General features: G+C 32.2%; 2 protein-coding genes across 3 annotated transcripts in view; one reads left to right on the top strand and one right to left on the bottom strand.

Moving 5' to 3' along the window:
• Positions 1–519: 519 nt before the first annotated feature.
• Positions 520–22973, bottom strand: part of LOC126884185 (uncharacterized) — a 155889-nt gene continuing 133435 nt past the window's right edge. For both annotated transcript variants that reach the window (XM_050650043.1, XM_050650042.1), the window contains one exon: positions 520–3244. In XM_050650043.1, coding sequence (XP_050506000.1) covers positions 2972–3244 — 273 coding nt within the window. In that variant the 3' untranslated portion in view covers positions 520–2971. The remainder of the gene's footprint in view (positions 3245–22973) is intronic.
• The window catches only part of LOC126884186 (serine/threonine-protein phosphatase 4 regulatory subunit 2), a 30494-nt gene continuing 18238 nt past the window's right edge, over positions 10718–22973 (top strand). Inside the window, exons 1-2 of the mRNA XM_050650044.1 lie at positions 10718–11507; positions 16573–16856. Of these exons, the coding sequence (XP_050506001.1) occupies positions 10838–11507; positions 16573–16856 (954 nt within the window). The 5' untranslated portion in view covers positions 10718–10837. The remainder of the gene's footprint in view (positions 11508–16572; positions 16857–22973) is intronic.

Here is a 22973-nt window from a genome sequence, read left to right as displayed (position 1 = left end):
ATTTTTTCCTGTTCAATTGGAGTTTTGGTGTCACTGCTTTTATTCGTTTTTTATTTATGGACAATGTTTCTTTTGGCTTTCTCGAATAGCTTGTGCAATGCATTAACTAAGTTTTGTTAGTTGAAAATTTATATATCTTCAGTAGAAGGTGTCCTTGTATTTTATTTTAATTTGTTTTAATTTGTTGTCGGTATATTTTTTCGTCACTGGGTTGTGTCCATGTGTATATTTTATTTTTTCTCAATATTCGATGTCTTTCCTTATCTAGGTACCTATGTATAAGTATTTTAACTTTAGCGTGTACCATTCGATTATTACTACTTATATAATAATATCGAATTTGTTTAGAACAGTCACATCTTGGACGATTTTCCTTTTGTTGCTAATTATATAGTCTATTTTTGGGTTTTGTAATCCGGACTTTGCGAAGTCAACCTATTTTGTTTTTTTTTTGGGAAGAAGCTGTTCATTTGGAATAAATTATTCTGGAATTTGGAATTTTGGTAACAAAAACTAAGAAAAAAATAAGTACTTTATTAAAAAAGTTATTAAAAATAATTACAGAGAACAATAAGTTCAAAGTTCGTTATAAGTATCATCAATTTGCGTCATATTTTCTTAAATTAAATATCATAAATTATAATATTTATGCTGCAAAAATGATCTAGTTTTACAAGTACTCGCCAAACTATCCGAATAAATTTTATAAAATTTAGGTACAGTCGAACCCGCTTATTAGAATAGCCTTCGTGCCAAGCAAAAATATTCTTATAAGCGGGATATTCTAATAACCGATCATTGGCGGATGGTGAAATAAATGTACCTACCAAATATACGTTATAATAGTACATACTATGTCAATATGTATATGCATATGGTTTTAGGTCTATTTATATCAATAAAAATTTATAATTTATTTACAAAAATCATTACGAAACGATTAGACAATTAAGGATTCCGCGTATGAAAAAAGTTGATTAATAGAAAGCTGAAAATTTGTTAATAGCTTAAGGGTGTCTAGTCGGACAAACTTTGATATATGGGAACACTGGAACAGGGGAAGTTTTAATTGTGGAACAGGTTAAAAATTTGGAACGGTCAGACCACAAAAACGGCACATGTATTTTTCCTACAGAACAGACTTAAACTCTCCGAACAGAGATTGAACTCTCATGCAAAAATCAGACTGCTATTTATCACCAAATGGGCGTTTTAATGAGTGGAACATGTAGAACATGTCAAATGACAGGAATTATGACAGGTGATAAATAGCAGTCTGAGTCTTGCATGAGAGTTTAATCTCTGTTCGGAGAGTTTAAGTCTGTTCTGTCGGACAAAATAAATGTGCCGTTTTCGTGGTCTGACCATTCCAAATTTTTAACCTGTTCTACAATTAAAACTGCCCCTGTTCCAGTGTTCCCATATATCAAAGTTTATCCGACTAGACACCCTTAACCTATTAACAAATTTTCAGCTTGCTATTAATCAACTTTTTTTTCATACGCGGGATCCAGACCTAATAAATTGGAATTGGGTTTTAGAAAAGACCCCCAAACAAACAATCAACTATTGGTAATAAATAATCTTATAGAAAAATGCTGTTTCTAAAAACATCCAAGTGTGTGGCAATGTACCTATAGAAATTTGTAGACAAATGAAATTATTTTATGACCTTGTCGGCATACGATTGAATTTTCTGTGGGAGAGAAGCGTTTACTCATCATAACACAGTAATAAAGTGTTTATTAGGTAGGTACCTGAGAAACCGTAATAATATACAAAACGACAAACCATTAGATCAGGCAAATTTAAAATTTCTAGGAAATTGTACATAAAAAGTTATTTGTTGACTTGAAACATTTATTCTAAAAAGCGGTATTAGGTTACTAAACCATATTACAATAAACGGATAAATTTATTAAAGGGTAAATGGAAACGTTTTGGGACCTCGAATTTATATTACATAAACCGGGATATTCCTATAACCGGTACTCTAATAAGCGGGTTCGACTGTACTAAAATATTTTTCTAAAATCTCTTACACTAATAGGCTATTATACAGATAGGTTAGAGCACCTATCAAAAAAAGCTATCAATCTTGTATCAATTAGACAAAATATATAACAACAATATCTTATATGATAAGTGTCGTCCAAACTTTAGAACATACTACGCTTAATAGGAATACTATTGGGGCCCTAGCCACAAACAAAGCATATGAACGATAAAACGAATAGAAAAGTAGACATATAATTGCTCCCAAGCTGCCATGCCATAAGAAATGCCAGGTACATTTGAAGGCATAGGAAAGGATCTTCCTAATCTAAAGACACACAACATTACCTTTATAAAATATCTAAAACGATTAAAATCATTGAAAAATGGACTGTAAAAAGAATTAAGAATTAAAATCAAGTTCATTATGTAAAAAGAAATAAGTTAAATTTACAAATAGATTTTGGCTCATTAAAAAGAACAAAACAAATGTGCAATCAATATTGATAACACATTTTTCCAATAAATAAAATTAATAATTTAAACCAAATCCTTTTTAGGAAATTTTGACGGTTGAATGATGTTTAAAAATTAAATAAAAATATTTAACATCAACAAAATAGTAGGACAGACACAGTACGATACACAGGGCACAACATTGGTTTTATATGATTTCAATCTCTTCTTTAATTTACACTATCAATTCTTAATTTCAGTCTAATTTTTTAAATCCTACCTAGAGGTCCTGACCTAGAGGTCCAGTCATTGGACTGACCTCTCTAACGTCAACTCTTTTTTATTTCAAACCCCAAAGACGCTTATTGTTAGAATTTTTATAACTAACAGATTGCTGAATAAACGTTTCAAAAAAAAATTTTTTTTAAAGTACATTTTCAATCTGCCATCTATACGACAATAAATGAATTTTTTGCGTTATCATAATATTCATCCATCTACAGGTTTAGTATTAAACCTTTCAATTTAATTTCAATTCATTTCTAAGAATCTTTCCACTGGGATTTCTAGGGATGATGTCGACAAACTTCACACCTCCTACTAATTTCTTGTAGTGAGATACTTTGCCGTTCACCCATCTTTGAATATCTTCTTCGTTGATGCTGGCGTTGGCTAGTCGCACGACATATGCCCTAGGGACCTCTCCTGCTAGAGTATCTGGGACTCCCACGACGGCTGCATCTGCAATTCCTTCTATTTCCATTATGAGATTTTCTAGTTCTGTGGGCGATACCTAGAACAAATAGTTTCAAAATTAATATTGATAATTAAGTTAAAATTGTTCTTCTTATCTACAGCGTGTCTACTTAAGTTGGAAACATATGGTAACCTTTTTTATTATTAATTTTACGAAAAAAAGTTATCCTTCATAAAAAGTTCTGCATGCTCTAAAACCTAAGATTCAATCATCATATATTAAATTTTATCAATATTATACGAGGTATGTCAAAAAATATGAATTTCGTTCAAGGATAAAGTATCTTTATTTCTCTGAATATCGAAAATTCTTATTATGAAAAGTTATTTGGAATTCAAAACCAAGATCAAATATGCAATTACATGCTTCTAATTGAAAAAAAAATTTTTCTGAAATTTATGGATACTTAACTTTGTCTTTATTTATTACACATATAACTCTTTTATTATTAATTTTACGAAAAAAAGTTATTCTTCATAAAAAGTTCTGCATGGTCTAAAACCTAAGATTCAACCATCAGATATCACATTTTGTTAATTTTATACGAGGTATGTTAAAAAATATGAATTTCACTCAAGAGTAAAGTACCTTAGAATTTCGCAATATCGAAAATTGTTATAAAGAAAAATTGTTTACAATTAAAAAATATGTTTCAATATGCAATTACATCCTTCTAATTGAAATATTGTGAAATATAAAGGTACTATACTCATGAGCAAAATTCATATTTTTTGACACACCTCGTATAAAATTATTAAATTATATATCATAGTTGTATCTTCGATTTTAGACCATACCGAGTTTTTTATAAAGAATAACTTTTTTTCGTAAAATGAATAATAAAAGAGTTATATTAATTTTTAATAAATAACAATGATGTTTGGTATTCATAAAGAGAAAAAATTGTAATTTTTTTTTTCAATTAGAAGCATGTAATTGCATATTTAATCTTGCTTTTTAATTCTAAACAACTTTTCATAATAAGAATTTTCGATATTCAGAGAAATATAGGTACATTACCCTTGAACGAAATTCATATTTTTTGACATACCTCGTACAATATTCATAAAATTTGATATATGATGATTAAATATTAGATTTCAGAGCATGCAGAACTTTTTATGAAGAATAACGTTTTTTCGTAAAATTAATAATAAAAAAGTTTCCCATATGTTTCCAACTTAAGTAGACACGCTGTATAGAGTTCGTATATGAGTATGCCACTTTAACCATAAATTTATAAATTGTAAATCATAAATTTATACAACGGGAAATACACTCCGCCAAAAAAGTATCGCCTCACCTTAAAAATGGGACATTTTACTTGTCCCATATTATTTCCTAAACCTGTTGTTCGATTTTAGTGATTTTTTTAATATGTTATAGCTTTATTCTTCAAGAATATCGATGTAATAATATTGTTGCTAAACAGACAAGTGTCATTGTATACCGGGTGTAACAATGATAGTGTGTTTTTTCCTCAAAGTTTGGAACACCCTGTGGAATATTCTAGCGTATATAAAATATTAAAATTAAAACTCAACTGTAACCTTAGGCCATCTATCTAAACATTTTGCTTTTTAATATTCATTCGCTTATGTTGGATAATAAAAAAGTTAGGTACTTTAACAACTAGCAAACGTTCTTCATCAATACAGGGTGTTGCTAAATAGGTGCGACAAACTTTAAGGGGTAATTTTGCATGAAAAAATAATCACCGTTTACTTTATAAACATGTGTCCGCAAATGCTTCTTTTCCGAGATACGGGATGTTGAATTTTTTCTTACAAACGGACGATTTATTTATTGCTCTAAAACCGGTTAAGATATGCAAATGAAATTTGGTAGGTTTTAAGAGGTAGTTATTGCGCATTTTTTGACGTACAATTAAGAATTTTATATTCACCATTGGCGTGCATACAGGTCATATTACCCGTATGCACGCCAATGGTGAATATAAAATTCTTAGTTGTATGCCAAAAAATGCGCAATAACTACCTCTTAACACCTACCAAATTTTATTTGCATATCTCAACCGGTTTAAGAGCAATACATAAATCGTCAGTTTGTAAGAAAAAATTCAACATCCCGTATCTCGGAAACGAAGCATTTGCGGACATATGTGTATAAAGCAAACTGTCAATTTTTTTTCATGCAGAATTACCTCTTAAAGTTTGTCGCACTTATTTAGAAACCCCCCGTATTGATGAAGAACGTTGCTAGTTGTTAAAGTACCTAACTTTTTTATTATCCAACATAAGCGAATGAATCAAAAAGCAAAATGTTTAGATAGATGGCCTAAGGTTACAGTTGAGTTTTAATTTCAATATTTTATATACGCTAGAATATTCCACAGGGTGTTCCAAACTTTGAGGAAAAACCACACTATCATTGTTACACCCGGTATACAATGGCACTTATCTGTTTAGCAACAATATTATTACATCGATATTCTTGAAGAATAAAGCTATAACAAATTAAAAAATCACTAAAATTGAACAACAGGTTTAGGAAATATGAGACCTTAAAAATGTCCCATTTTTAAGGTGATGCGATACTTTTTTGGCGGAGTGTATAAAGTATAGAAGCACTCTTGAGCTGAAAAGCAAAATTCTTGTAACACCCCAAAATTACAATTGTAATCTATCACTGGCGGAAAAAGAAGCCCCTTTTAGTTGCTGTAAAAAAGCTTACTCAACGTTTCCAATTACATTGACGACATACACCATACACCAAATAGAACAAACCTCGTTTCGAAAATTAAATTATGAAGATTATTTATCTGCATTTAACTGAAATTTAAGTAGGTAATATTCTTGCGACAAATTTCCTTACTTAAATAGACCACCTTCAGTTTCAGTATATACAAAATCATTGAGGGAGCTATCAGAAATTATATACAGATAGTTCAAACATGGAAGGAAAAGTTGGATATGCTATATCCTAGTTCCAAAAAGTATAAAGATAAACAATAGATTACCTGATAAAATGATAACTTTCACAGTTGAACTCATAGCAGTCAAAAAGGACTGTAATATATAAATGAATCAAAAATAACTAAACTGTGTCATACCTATATATTTAATAACTGCTAAATAGTGTAGGAAACAAAGGTTGAACCTTGCAAAATGGACACAAGTCCGGTTTTATTTTTTTTCTGGTATATCAAGGGGTGCTTATTATAAGACTAACTTTTTCTGAAAAAATTTCGCCCCGGAACCTCCCTTTTCACCCCTTTAAAGGGGGTAATTTGTGGTTTTTGCGGAACGTAGCCCTTCCTGTAACTTTTACAAAAAATTTCTTTTATAGAAATATGAAGAGGACTATATTTTCTACGATTTATTTCCAACACCATCTCTCTATCATCCACCATTTAGCGGGGGTGGCGCCCTAAAGTTGACAAGTTTTTAAAAAAGATGTTTTTAAAAAAAATATATTTTTCCCTAACTGTAACGGAAATTAAGAAGAAATCCTGCGGCAATTATTCACAAATAATTGACTGATTTTTTGGTATAGGTTTTACTTAAGGATAATTGCCCTTTTTTTAATTACAGGGTGTTACATTTTAAAAAACCTCTTTTTATACCATCTGAACCGTTTATGCTAGAGTAAAAAGACTTTCAGCGATTACCCATGTACTGGTGCTATTTACAAATTTGTATAATGTAACCCCATTTTTTCCCCGGAACCACCCCAAAAAAAAGAAGAATTAATAAATAAATTGATTTTCTTGGAATCCTTCACACACAATGCCCTTTATTAATATGCTTCATACATCATTTTGTGGACGTTATTATTACCCATGCATGGACACCAAAAGCAATTTCCTAGTGCAACCCCTTAAGCAAAAAAAAATAAATAAAATGGGGGGTTGAAAATTTTTTTTTGTTTTTTGCTTTTTGATCCATATGGGCATATGCTTCATCAATAGTGCTTTTCAAAAATATATATGGTTATTGTAACATCTCTGCGAAAACCACCCCTATCCTTGAAAATGTACTGCAGAAACTATCCCTATCCCTTGGCCAGCATGTTTTTACGATTTTCTCATTACCTATGTATTATTTTTAAACAAAACTTATACAAGGTTAAAGACCACTATTTACTCTAAAAATTATGTCCTATTCATTTTTTCGTATAAGCAACGGTTACGGCACAGTGGCGCCGTAAACCTCATATATGCTTTGGCGGGCTCCAGTTTTTGTTTTTTTTTTTCGTCATCTGTTCGTTTTATTGATAAAGTACTTATGCAACATAAAACAACACAGTGTAACCTACAAATTATGACTTATGCACATTTTACATTCTTTGCTCCCCAAAGCCACAGTGGTGGCCCAAAATAAATTTTTGCATATTTTCGCCACCTACATGCATTTTATTGCATTAATGCTACCTTAACAGCACAATATTTACCCTTAGGTGGTCGCTACGCAGTGGCGGATCCAGGGAGGGGTGATGGGGGTGAACACCTCCCCCCCCCTCTCAAACCAAGTCATATTATATTCAAAGATTATAAAAATATTCATTTATTTTTATAGAAATTTAACCAATTGGCACCCCCTCTTAACTATGTCATTCTTATATGTCCCCTCATATAAAAAGTCATTCTTATAAAAATAATATTAATATTATATAAGTATTTCTATAAAAAAAAATGAATATTTTTATAATCTTCAAATATAATATCACTTGGTTTGAGAGGGGTGGGGGTGATCGCCCCCATCACCCCTCCCTGGATCCGCCACTGCTTAGCGACCACTTAGGGGTGAATATTGTGCTATTAAGGTAGCATTAACGCAATAAAATGCGTGTAGGTGGCGAAAATATGAAAAAATTTATTTTGGGCCACCACTGTAGCTTTGGGGAGCAAAGAATGTAAAATGTGCATAGGTCATGATTTGTAGGTTACACTGTGTTGTTTTATTTTACATAAGTACTTTATCAATAAAACAAACAGATGACAAAAAAATAAACAAAAACTGGAGCCCGTCAAAGCATATATGAGGTTTACGGCGCCACTGTGCCGTAACGGTTGCTTAAACGAAAAAAATGAATAGGGCCTAATTTTTAGAGTAAATAGTGATCTTTAACCTTGTATAAGTTTTGTTTAAAAAAAATGAATAGGTAATGAGAAAATCGTAAAAACATGCTGGATAAGGTATAGGGGTAGTTTCTGCAGTATATTTTCAAGGATAGGGGTGGTTTGCGCAGGTATGTTGCAATAACCATATATATTTTTGAAAAGCACTATTGATGAAGCATATGCCCATATGGATCAAAAAGCAAAAAACAAAAAAAAAATTTTAACCCCCCATTTTATTTATTGTTTTTGGCTACAAGGGTTGCACTAGGAAATCGCGTTTAGTGTCCATGCATGGGTAATAATAACTTGCACAAAATGATATATGAAGCATATTAATGAAGGGCATTGTGTGTGAAGGATTCCAAGAAAATCACTTTATTTATTAATTCTTCTTCTTTTTTGGGTGGTTCCGGGGAAAAAATGGGGGTATATTATACAAATTTGTAAATAACACCAGTACATGGGTAATCGCTGAAAGTCTTTTTACTCTAGCATAAACGGTTCAGATGGTATAAAAAGGGGTTTTTTAAAATGTAACACCCTGTAATTAAAAAAAGGGCAATTACCCTTAAGTGAAACCTATACGAAAAAATCAATCATATATTTGTGAATAATCTCCGTAGCATTTCTTTTTAATTTCCGTTACAGTTAGCGAAAAATATATTTTTTCTAAAAACATCTTTTTTAAAAACTTGTCAACTTTGGGGCGCCACCCTTGCTAAACGGTGGATGATAGAGAGATGCTGTCGGAAATAAATCGTAGAAAATATAGTCCTCTTCATATTTCTATAAAAAAATTTTTTTGTAAAAGGTACAGGAAGGGCTACGTTCTGCAAAAACCATAAATTACCCCCTTTAAAGGGGTGAAAAGGGGGGTTCCGGGACGAAATTTTTTCAGAAAAAGTTAGTCTGATAATAAGCACCCCTTGATATGCCAGAAAAAAAATAAAACCGGACTTGTGTCCATTTTGCAAGGTTCAACCTCTATTTCCTACACTATAAAGCATTGTAAAGAAACTGAAATATAATATACATAATTTTGTAGAAAATTAAATCATGAGTGATATCATAGCACTGAACAGTGCTTTGAAATTGGGCAAAAATATAATATGGTGCTAGATAAAAGCACACATTGGTATAAAAAACATCGAAATAGCAGATGATCTGACTAAAAAAGCAACAATGAAAGAATCTGCTCTGCAAACCTATCAACTTTTTATAGGAGATTTAATATATGTAATCAGGTCTATCAAAGGGACGAAATGGCAGGGACAATACAAAAATTCAGACAAAGGAAAATATAAAACTAAAATAGCCTACAGTTCCCGTCAAAACATGGTTTACTTAAGCAATTTTCTAACAGAGGCTTCATCACAACTATTTATAGAATACGAAGCAATCACTGTATGACTCCAGTCTACAAAAGAAAAATAGGACTAGCAAAAAACAGGACTAATGAAGAATGTTTATGTGGGGAGTTAGCTGATCTACTACATATTCTATTATAATGTATGTACTTTACATTTTATTGAAATATTAAATTTTTATACCAATCTCGTTCAAGTTATAATGTTCAATTACCTTCTAATCTTACACATATTATTGAGTCAAAGAATCTAGATGTATATAAATTTATACAGTCATATTAACTGTTTAAAATTAAAGCTCCGATGAAAAAAGAAATAAAGAAAAGAATAAAAAAATAAATAAAATAAAAAGTCACAAAGAAGATCTAAACGTCAGAGATGTTGAATCGGGTTTATGTTTTAGCGTAGTAAAAAAATAAAAAAAAATAATTACAAAAATTAAATATAATAAAATAAAAAAATAAATCATAATAAAAACAGAGTAAACAACTTCTAAGTTTCTAACACTTCATTTAGGTACATGTATAAAGGATCTAGATGTATATAATATTTTATACAGTCATATTAATTGTTTAAAATTAAAGCCTTATGAAAAAAGAAAAAAAAAATAAAATAAAAAGTCACCCGAGATGTTGAATCATAGGGTACTAAAAAAATTAAAAAAATATTTAGAGAAATTAAATATAATAAAATAAAAAAAATAAGTATATAATAATAAAAACGGGGTAAACAACTTCTAAGTTTCTAACATTTCATGAACCTACTAGCTGTTGAATAGAAAATGAATCTTTAAAGTAGAAAGATTTTCCTATATTGTAAAATCTGCTTAATTGTATTGTGATAAGTTTTCTATAACTGATTAAATTTAAAAAATGTATTTTTGAAATTAAAATTTTAGTTGTATATAATATAAATTATTACACATTCATATCCTATTATTCCAATTATAGGCAACACGTATTGCACAATTATTAGCTTGGCAACGCCGCACCACAATCAGTAAAATTTTAGAGTAACCTTTGTACCGCTATGTTGGCTAAAGCGTAAAATTGGCGTATGACAAATGACTGACAAGTGCAACTGACAAATAAATTCCTCATTGACGTTACCCAGGTGCATCTTTTGTTGTTACTCGATAAGTTTGATATTAAAAATAAATATATTACACAGTGTTCCACAATGGAAAACCCGGAAGAAATTCTTCATAGTCTAGAAGAATTTTCAAAAATGAAACCAAAAGACATTCCACGTGAATTAGAAGAGTACTTGTGTTTTGTTGCCAAAACAGGCAATCCTATCTACCAATGGCCTATAATAAAGTCTCTTTTCCGAGAAAAGCTAATCAACGTTATTACGGACTTCTACGAATCTTGCCCGTCTGTTGATATTCCACCTTGTCCTAACGTAGAAATGTTCAATTATGATATGATGAAGAATTTTATACTAGAAAAACTCGACACATTCGCCTCAGCCCCTTTCACAGTCCAAAGGATATGTGAGCTTCTCACGACGCCTCGAAAGGAATACAGCAGAATAGACAAATACATGAGGGCGTTGGAGAAGAATATTCTGGTTGTAAGCACAGTAGAGCCTGGCCGAAGGTCTGCTGAAAACGGTGAAGAAGGTATTATGAACGGTATAGAGTCTGAACATTTACCAGAAAGTAGCAATTCTAGTCACGACATTAACATTGAAGACATGGATGAAAGTCCTTCTAATTGGAACAGACATGATCAAGATGTACCTGTTTCTTACAAAAATGGGGAGAGTGAAGACTTATCGAAAAGTGAAATGGAACCAGCAACAGAGGAGCCAGCAACTAGTTTTGAGACGGAAGAAACTAAGACAGGTAATCAGCTTTATCAATCGTTAGTTTTTATATAATAATGAATCAGTGAAAGAAGTTATTTAGATGAATTCTCTCATTATGGTTTATTTTGTTTGTCATTATTTAATTAAAATAAGAAAGACAAATCAACATTTATCTTTGATTTCCATACAAAAGATAAATAAATCAACATTTATGGTTGATTTTTTAAATTTTACAAAGCTATACCAAATGTATCTTCTTCTTAGCCTTCTATCATTCATTTTTGGTTGTAGGCCTCTCCTGACTCCTTTCATTGATGTCTATTTTGAGCAACGTACTTCCAATTGGTTAGGTTAGGTTAGGTTAATCGTTAGTTTTTATATAATAATGAATCAGTGAAAGAAGTTATTTAGATCAGCGGTTCTCAAACTTTTTTAGTAGCGGCACCCTTGTAGGGCTAAAAATATTTCAAGGTACACCAACCCTTAAAGCGATTTGGGAAACGACAAAAAATGAAAAAAAAAAATACAATTCTGAGGCTCATTTGATTTCAATATAAACTTCATTTCAGATCAATAAAACACAGTACATTTGATATTCAAATATCCTTACTTAATGTGATGAATGAAACTGTTTCAATGATGTTTTCATTATATCCTTTATAATTATGGGAATCTTTGTAAGTTTGACCCTCAAAATCCCTTGATGCTTGAAGTTTGCTTCTGTATTTGTTTCTAATGTAAGCATATGCGGGGAAAGAAGACTCACAGAGATAAGTCGATGTGAAACACACAAGTTTTTTCACTGCAACCTTGATTGACAACATTATTTTCTGAATATACCTGCATCCAGAACTCTTCTTGGCTTCCTTCACGGTATTTGAGTTTTAAGCTGCTATCTTCGCTGATCTCAAATAAATTTTGCAAAACTTCATTTGTCATTCCGACAGGTTTATTTTTTGGGTCGCACGAAAATGGGTCCATCATCCAGCTATATAAGTCATCTGAGTCAATGTCAGGAAAATAGTTTACAATACTTTCTTCCAAACCTTGCAAATGAGCAATATAAATTTCAAAGAAGTTTGTTTGAGGATTGATTTTATTTGTTATAACAAATTCCTGTAATCGAGAGAAATTTGTGAGGTTCCCCTTTTCAACACATGCTTTGAAAAATATAATTTTTTTACGTAAGGCTTTGATTTTATCTAATTGTGCTCCTCCTTTGCCTCGAACCGAAGTGGTGGTTTTATTTATTATTTCGAAGATTTCTGAGATGTATCCCAATTTTAGCAGCCAATTGACATCTTTTAATTCTTGGATGAAAGACTCCTCTGTAAATGTGATAATCAGTGGAGCTTTTAGTTCAAATAGTCTCTCTAAAATTGTTCCCCTCGATAGCCACCGGACCTCTGAGGCGAGCAAAAGATTGAAGTGATCCATACCCATATCTTCAGCGGTGAGCTTTAAAAGACTTGCTTGAAGCGGACGGCTCTTCACATGGTTAATTATTTTCACAGAAGCATCCAATACGTCTTTCAAATCTTGCGGCATCTTTTTAGTTGCCAAAGAATGGCGATGTAAGATATAATGACTGCTGGAAGCATTTTCTGCGACTACCTTTATTCTAGACACTGCGCCTCTAATTTTACCAACCATTGCAGCTGCTTCATCACTGTAAATATCCACACATTTACTCCACTCTATATCATTTTTTCTTATATACTCGTGGATAGCCTTAAAAATTTCTTCACCAGTGGCATAACTTTTATAAGCTCTTCACACATAAGGAGTTCTTCTATTTTCATCCCGAATGGAAACCTCACAAACACAAGCAGAACAGCAAGTCCAGCAACGTCGGTACTTTCATCTGTAAATTGAAGAATTCACAAGTTTTTAATCTATTTATAAGCTCTCTCTCTCTAAAAAGTCTGAAATAGTGTGAATTTTCTTGCTTATAGTGCTGTTTGACATTTAACATGCATTGTATGACATCCTTCACGCAAGGTTTTATCAGTTCCTCGACAATGGTATGGGATTTTCCAGCTTTTGCAATGTGCAAAAGAGCAATAAATAATGCTTCAGTGGCATTTTCATTTTTGAAGACTCTTTCCATCATGCATGACCCTGCCTGAAAAAATGAAGCACAACATTTGAAGGCTTCTTCGGCCTTATCGGCTATACCAGGATGATTACTTCCCAAAGGTCTTTTAATTTAGATGGAAGCAAGCATCCATTAGCAACAATTTTGTGACAATTAACGCATTGACCTTCTGGTGCCTGTTCATTGCCAACTTCAATAAAGCCATAAAACGTGAGATAGCTAGGATCATACCTTCTTATTTTTCCCCGCATTTCTTTTTGGTAAGGAACCTCCTCTCCACGAATTGAGGGATAACAACTTGGATGAGCTGGACTCGACTGGATCTCGTGGACATTTGCATCTTCTCCATCTCTGCTAGTTGTCACTGAATCAGTTGATTCAGATGCTTCAGTGACTTCACTACATTTCCTTTTCAAATACCCAGATTTCAGCCAATTTTCAATTATTCTGGAATGAAAAACATGTCCCAAATAAAAGAGAGCAAAACATTGCCAACAATGAAAGGTATTTAATTTCGGTTGTTCGGCTTTTCTAAATGTTCCACGTCACCCTTGGCAAATGCTTGAGGCACCCCAGGGTGCCGCGTCACCCACTTTGAGAACCTCTGATTTAGATGTATTCTCTCATTATGGTTTATTTTGTTTGTCAATATTTAATTAAAATAAGAAAGACAAATCAACATTTATCTTTGATTTCCATACGCAAGATAAATAAATCAACATTTATGGTTGATTTTTTTAAGTTTACTAAGCTATAGTAAATGGATCTTCTTCTTTGCCTTCTATCGTCCATTTTTGGTCATAGGCCTCTCCTGACTCCTTTCATTGATGTCTATTTTGAGCAACGTACTTCCAATTGGTTCTGGCTATTATTTTTATATCATCTACCCAGCTCATATGTGGTCTTCCTCTTGGTCGTTTTGTCTAACAGTATGGCCTGCGAAGCTATATTTGAGTTTGGCAATAAATATTTTTGAAAAATTTAAATGCAAAATGAAAGGCTAGATTATTACCGAGGGTCGAAAGTCCCTTAGAATAAATAAAAAATTTCTTTTGAATGAGACATTTGAAATTCAAAATCGCACTAAATTTTCTCTTAGTTTTTCACCACTGTAACTTATTAAAATAAATATAGAAGTTTTCGGGGACTTTCGGCCCTCAGTAATAATGTAATCTTTCATTCTGCATTTAAATTAAAAAAAAAGAATCCCATTTAACCCTCGTAAAGCAGTGCTTAGATTCTTACGTAAACAATGGTGCGGGGTGCATTTGCACCCCATCTGTATATCCATTTTTTATATGTGAACGTCTGGGAAATTGATTTGAAAGATAATTAGGACTTGTTTATTATAGTATGAAACATAATTTTACAAAATACCCATTTCTTCTTAAAAAAATTATTATCGTTGAAAGATAAACACATGAAATCTTTCACAGAGTGATCAACACAAAGTTTTGACACATAATACAGTTATGTCAGGACTTTCGGTCTTTTTTCTCTGACATAAGTAACACCAATCTTGTCCCGTAGCTCTATTAGCTCCAAGTGGAACATCAGAAACGTCTAATTCAGGATATGAAATTTTCATCATTTGCACACTACAGTCATTTTTCCAAAAAATCACGTAAACGTAAAGTGTTTTAGATGCTGCAATGGGTGTAATGTGTTTAGAATTGAATTTAGTGCGAATAAAAAAATGGACATAAATCAAAAAAAATTATTAAAAAAGATAGGTGAGAAAAACGAGGTCTGGGGTGCATCTGCACCCCGCACCGCCTTACGAGGGTTAAATAGCATTGGAGCTGAAAGTTTGCGCCTATCTCCATAAACTAAATTATCAAATTCAAAATAAGTATGTTTTATGTATATGACATATAACACACTCAAATGTAAAATTTACACTATTTTTCTCATTTTCATTATTATTTATTTCTGGTGTTAACATGAAAAGATACTGATTTCAAACTTATTACTCTGTAGTTTCTGATAAGTTTTCCTAAATCCCTTATTTCGCATTTTGGCGACAAATCATTTCCAACAAAAATACACTATTTTTCTCATTTTCATTATTATTTATTTCTTGTGTTTACTTGAAAAGGATGTGGATTTTAAACATATTGCTCTACCTCTACAGTTTCAGTTTTCCCTAAAAACCCTGGAGGTAGTGTCAAATTTGACCTGAGCATTTTAGCATGGCTGTTTTTTTTATTTAGTTAGGTGTTCTAAAGCTTATTAACAAATAATGCGTCAGCTGGCCCAAAGCGGGGGCTTTTAGGCAAGAAAAGATAGAATATGAAAGTAGATGGAAAAACCCTACAACTTATATTATGTCAAATATTTATCTCCGTTATTTACATCCATAATGGCCTAGAATACCTGGCTCCTGGCTTTTACCCAGGCGAGTCGGATTCAATTCCCAACATTGGAAAGCTTTTTTGTTTTTAAAATTGACATTTTGATTTGAAAAATAATGTTTTTATAATACTTTTTTATATTGTGTCATATAAATAATAAAAAAGTGGTATGTAAAAACAATTATTTTTCAAATTGAAATGTCAATTTAAAAAAAAAAAGAATTTCCGAAGCCAGGAATCAAACCCGACCTGCCTGGGTGAAAGCCAGGTATCCGATCCACTAGACCATAATATATGGATGTGACGCATAAAAAATAAATATTTGACATATAAGTTCTAGGGTTTTTTCCATCTACTTTCATAATTATTCTTTCTTGCCTAAAAGCCCATGAGACGCTCTAGCTGACAAACATTTTCGTTATCAAACAAGTACTATCTACCAAAATAAATTTAAAGAATCTCTGCTAAAATCACCGTAAAAATTTGACACTACCTCCCAGTCTATAAACATACCCTTATTTCACATATTGAGGATGTATCATTTCCAACAAAAAATGTCTTATCTAATAGTCAAACTGTATGGGTTGTACGACCACTAATCCACCTAATTCTGCATTTACATTTTACTTACGAACACTTCTTTGTTGCAGAAGTACCTTCAAGCAGTACTGCTGAAGAACCAAAAGCACAAACCCCAGAGACTGTAATAACTTGCACAAGTACAGAGGAGACAATTGAAACATTTGTTTCTATAGAACCTCAAGAAGGTACCTATCAGAATCTTTCAGAAGATAGCAATACAGACAGTAACAGTAGTGATTCTTCAAGTTCAGCATCTGTACCAGAAGTTAAAGAAACTGTACCTATAGAAGAAAAGCAACCAGCTGAAGAAGCCTTAGAGGTAGATACCACTGCAGTAGATACCACCGATGTGGTAAGTAATTTTAATTATATTTAATTTTTTTCTTCATTAATATATCACTGCATTAAATGATCACTTTTCCCGTAGGTTACTGTCAATTTGTTGTCCTGAAACTTGACATATTTTAATCCAATTGGGGTTTGTTTACAATGTTGAACAATCTTCAAACTCTAACCGGATTTCAATTTAGTCTGTTAATTTCAAAGTGGGATTGATTACATACATTAGGTTGTAGAGAGCAACCTTGTTTATGTATTTTTTTTTTTGGTTGTACAGTAGAACCCTGATTCTCTGTGCTCCACAGGACCTGACGCGGCATGGATAATTGAAAAGCATGGATAATCTGAACTTAAGAATCAAAATTAACGTACCACCTTAAAAATGGGGACATTTTTGATGTCTCGTATTTCCTAAACCTGTTGTCTGATTTGAGTGATTTTTTTAGTATATTATAGCTTTATTCTTCAAGAATATTGATGTAATAATAATATGCTTTTTCTCATGAGCATTTTTCAGTGCATCACAGTTTTTCGATTTCTTTCTAACGCATTAAATTGTATATGACAGAAAAAAAGGCATGTCAGTGATTACTTTGGTAATTACAGTGGAACCTCGTACATAAGTTGTACTGAGTACATACGAAAAAATTTGAGTCATCATTTCATTTTTTTTAGCATTGCGATAAGCCAAACGAAATTCACTGAAATGTAGAATGCGGTAACAAATGAAGTTATGGCTGAATCAACTGTTTTGTTTTCGTTGCCTAAAGATGACTTAAAGGAATGGTTAATTTGTGATGAGGACGCAAGCGGCTATCGATTGCTGACAGATGATGAAATCGTTGAAATGGCAAAACAGAGGCTGACGAAACAGCTTCAGAAGCTGACAAAATCTTGGAACTTGACGGTGCGATGTCGATGATGCTTTTGCAACTGACAAAAATTTGCCTAAAGAAGCTAGAGAAGCTACATCGCACATGCAACCATTCATCGAGTGGTATTCTCGACAAGAAGAATCCAATAAAGTAGATTACATGATCTTACGCCGATTAAGAAATTCAGCCCTTGTAAAATGTGAAGCATCAGTAAAGCAAACAAAGATTTCAGAATATTTTAAACCAAATTCGACAATATTAACACGAACAAAAATTCCTCTTATTGTATTATCAAACAAAACAAACAAATAAAATTTGAAAAAAAATTATCAATTTTTTACTTTTTTAATGTTCTGTTAACCGTCTTTTCGATTATCTGTCATACCCTTGGTTCAGTGCCCTGATGGATAATCGAGGTTTTACTGTACTCTAGTTCAGTGATTATTCTAGTTGTCAATAGATGGCGCTATAATAGAAAAAAATTTATTTACTAATTATATAATATATCTACGAATATAACCTGTACAATTTATAAGACTATACAAATAAAAAAAATACCATTTTATAAATGCAATAAAGACAATTGATTTGTTGTTATGCCCAATTGCAAATAAAATTTGACAACTGTCAGATTTAACTAAATTGTCATGTTAGAATAAATGTTATAAATGTGTATTATCACGGACTTACCTTTTTTTTCTATCATTTGTGACGCACTGAAAAATTCTCATGAAAAGAACCATATTGCTAAACATTTAAGTGTCATTGTATACCGGGTGTAACAATGATAGTGTGTTTTTTCCTCAAAGTTTGGAACACCCTGTGGAATATTCTAGCGTATATAAAATATTGAAATTAAAACTCAACTATAGCCTCAGGCTTTCTTAACATTTTGCTTTTTGATTCATTCGCTTATGTGTGATAATAATAAAGTTAGGCACTTAAACAACTAGCTATGTTTTTTATCAATACAGGGTGTTTCTAAATAAGTGCGACAAACTTTAAGGGGAAAGTCTGCATGAAAAAATAATGACCCTTTGCTTTATAAACATATGTTCACAAATGCTTGGTTTCCGAGATACGGGATGTTGAATTTTTTCTTACAAACTGACGATTTATTTATTGTTTTAAAACCGGTTGAGATATGCAAATGAAATTTGGTAGGTTTTAAGAGGTAATTATTACGCATTTTTTGACATACAACTAAGGATTTTATACTCACCATTGGCGTGCATACGGGTATAAATACTTTAGATACCTCCCGTATGCACGCCAATGGTGAATATAACATTTTTAATTGTATTATTTTTTCATGCAAAATTACCCCTTAAAGTTTGTCGCACTTATTTAGGAACACCCTGTATTGATGAATAACATGGCTAGTTGTTAAAGTACCTAACATTTTTATTATCACACATAAGCGAATGAATCACAAAGCAAAATGTTAAGAAAGCCTAAGGTTATAGTTGAGTTTTAATTTCAATATTTTATATACGCTAGAATATTCCACAAGTTGTTCCAAACTTTGAGGACTAAACACACTATCATTGTTACACCCGGTATACAATGACACTTACCTAGTTAGCAATAATATTATTATATCGATATTCTTGAAGAATAAAGCTATAATATACTAAAAAATCACTCAAATCGGACAAAAGGTTTATGAAATACGAGACATCAAGAATGTCCCATTTTTAAGGTGGTGCGTTAATTTTGATGCTTAGTGTATGATACATTATGTAGTTACTGACATATGTATGTAACTATATAAAAAAATAAACAGTAGAAAAAAAGTGTTAATGAAAAATGTCCACTTGCTTTGGTGAGAGATTGTTACGCCCTCCGATCTTTTCTGTAGAAACCTCTTGGTGGGAGAGAGCTTCATCTAGTTGTTTAAAAGTAGATCTTCAATGATTTCCGTGCAAATATGTTTTAGTAGATTCTCTTCGTATTTGTTGATATGACATATTTTTTGCTTGCCAACTTTATAGATTCATTTATTTATTTATTTATTTATTTATTCACGGGCAAGCCCTATTCAGATATAAATGTTACAGTGTTCTAAATTATCATAATATAACATAAATTATCATAATATAACATAACAAAGTGGTTTGAGAAAAAAAATTCTGAGTAGTACAGTTACAAAAAAGAAAAAAAAAATAAGATAACATATAGGTCAGTATAATTACAAACAAAAGATAACACATAAATCAATTCAGAAATGTTCCAAGGTATAACGGTTTTGAGTTATCTAATATCTAATACATACAGGTCATGTAACACTAATCACAATACAAAAGCTCTGGCCGAAAGCTTTAAAAAGTTAAAAAGTTAGGGAAGAAATATGATTTTTAAAGCGGGAAACTGATATATTAAAAATTTCGAGGTTATTTAATCAGTTAGCTAATCGTTCTAGAATAAATGTGTTCTTGTAGAATAAATGAATTCTACAAGAGTTCTAGGAATAAATGTGTTGTAAGAATAATTGAATCTATGAAAAGAAACATAAAAGGTTTGCACCTGCCTAGTCGAACGACTGGGGACAAATAGAGATATTTTGGAGAGAAGCTCGGGGCAGTTACACAGCCCGTTGATAATTTTAAATAAAAGTATTTAGTCTCTTTGTTTTCTGCGTACCTCAAGAGTAGGTAAGTTCAGTATGCGCTCTAATGCAGAATAGTCATAGTATACATGCATCTTAGTGGCAGTATATCTCAGAAAATTGTGTTGGATAGCCTCAAGTTTCAGTTTATGAGTAAAGTAATAGGGGACCAAATTGTGGAACAGTAATCAAAATGAGATCTAACCAGGGAGAAATAAAGGGATTTAATAGCTGAGATGTTAGTCTCTGGTGGTTCTATTTATAAAGCCAAGCATCTTCGTAGACTTCTGTATTGTACTGAAAACGTGTGATTTATAGCTAAGGGCGGAATCAAGGATCACTCCTAGATCACTAGTTTGAGAGGCAGAATGTAAGGTCAGATTATTTATACTATATTCGAAGATGATTGGATGATGAGTTCGATGGAAACGAAGAATATGGCATTTGGATGCATTCAAACACATACCATTTTGCATACACCAGTTAGATAGGCGATAAATATCACCTTGTAGACTAAGTGAGTCAGCCTCGCATGTGATTATTTTAAAACATTTTAAATCATCAGCGAATACCAAAGTTTCACTTACTTGGAAACAGGGTATTAGATTATTGATAAATATATTAAACACCAGAGGTCCCAAGTGTTGTGATCCTTGTGGCACACCTGAGGTAACAGAGATGGTGTGAGAATAGTAATGATTAACCCTGACAGTTTGTGATCTTTGCGTAAGATAGCTCTTGAGCCACTTCAATATAAGGCCATCAACTCCGTATAAATAAAGTTTCATGATAATGATGCGACAAGTTTGCCCGTTTCACTTCTGTTTAAAATCACTAGTTTCTTTTCAGTCATTAAAATTAATATATTTATTTGCATTTAAAATTAGTTATTGCCATGTCGGAAACACATGTTAAGAATATAGCAGAGTAGCGATTCTTCTCTAGAGGATAACTAAATTTCACCCATTTGCTTTTACACTGTTTTGATAAAACCTTAAAAATACAATCTGAGTAATACAAAATCATAGCATAGATAATCTGCAGCCTGGATAATCCGCCTGATAACCCGTTCTACTGTACTTATTTTGAGTTTTTATTAATTATTGAGAGAGAGAATATATGTTTATTGTCTAAGAAAAAATCTTGTTGACAAACACTGTTTAAGAGTTTTAAATAAATAAATTAAATTAAAATATGACTAAATATAAAATATAACACATAACACATTTACATTATATAACAACTACAAAATATGTAGTATTGTCAAAAATAAAAAAACAAACAAACTACAAGCTGTAAAACTAAATCACAAACAATAATGACAAACAAATTGACAAAAAAAAATATATACACAAGATCACAAATACATCAGCTCCAATGGTCCTCAAAAAATTCTGTCAGATCATAATAGGCCCTCTTAGCGAGCAGTCTATCTAATGAATTTCTAAACTTTCTAATAGTTTCCAAATTTTTTATTTCACTAGGTAGTTTATTAAAAATTTTGATGCCGTTAAAAATAAATGAGTCTTTGACTAGTGTGCTTCTAGGTGTAATCAAAGCTAAATTGCTAGCAAATCGTCCAGATCGACTATTATTTTCATATAGATGTTTATTCTTAAAAATAATGCTTGCCGTTTCCAAAATGAAAAGAGATACAAGTGTAAGGATACTGTGTTTAATAAATAAAGGTTTACACGTTTCTCTAGAATTTACCTGGCACAACAGGCGTACTGCCTTTTTTTGAAGCAAAAACACACTACTGAAAAGCTCCTGACTACACGCTCCCCAAAACTGAATTGCGAATCTAAGATGTGACTCTACTAGTGCAAAGTACACAGTTCTTGCTTGGGCAAAACCAAGCTCCCTTCTAGTCGACCGTATTGCATAGCATCCAGATGCAAGTTTTGAATTCAAGGCTTCGATATGCGATTTAAATTTAAGGTCAGGATCAATATTCAGGCCAAGAAACCTGACGGACAGCTGAGGTTCAAGTTCCAGATGTAATTCAGGCATAACATGTTTAAAACACAGAAGCTTGGTTTTAGAAGTGTTTAATGTCAAAAAGTTCGCCGTGCACCAATTTCCAATCATTAAGAGTTCCCTACCTACAGATTGGCGTAAGACATTCAAATCTTTAGCATGCCATATAAGAGTGGTATCATCTGCATAAAGTGTGAAATGAGCAGATACATCAAGGTAGGCTAAATCGTTTATATATACCAAAAACAGAACTGGTCCCAATACCGAGCCTTGGGGCACTCCCCAAGTTACATTCATCAAGTCAGAGTCACAGTCTGTTCTAACAAACTGACTCCTACCCGACAAATATGACTCCATCCAACTCAGTGACTTATCTTTAATTCCGTAGTGTTTAAGCTTCTGCAGCAGCAAACCATGATTGACACAGTCAAAATCCTTCGTCAAATCACAGAACACTGCCGCAACCATCTCGCCTAAATTAATATTATTGTAAGCTATCTCTAAAAAACTGAAAATCGCGTCGGTCGTGCCAGTGTTACCACGGAAACCAAACTGTTTCGGACTTAGTAGTTGGTTAACCTCTAAAAATTGTATTAATCTTGCTTTAACAATTTTCTCTATTATTTTTGCCAACGTAGGTATCAGAGAAATTGGCCTGTAATTGGAA

Source organism: Diabrotica virgifera, chromosome 5 (assembly GCF_917563875.1).
Source record: "Diabrotica virgifera virgifera chromosome 5, PGI_DIABVI_V3a".
NCBI lineage: Eukaryota > Metazoa > Arthropoda > Insecta > Coleoptera > Chrysomelidae > Diabrotica > Diabrotica virgifera.
The sequence above is the reverse complement of the archived record's forward strand: the minus strand, read 5'-3'. Positions and strand labels throughout refer to the sequence as shown.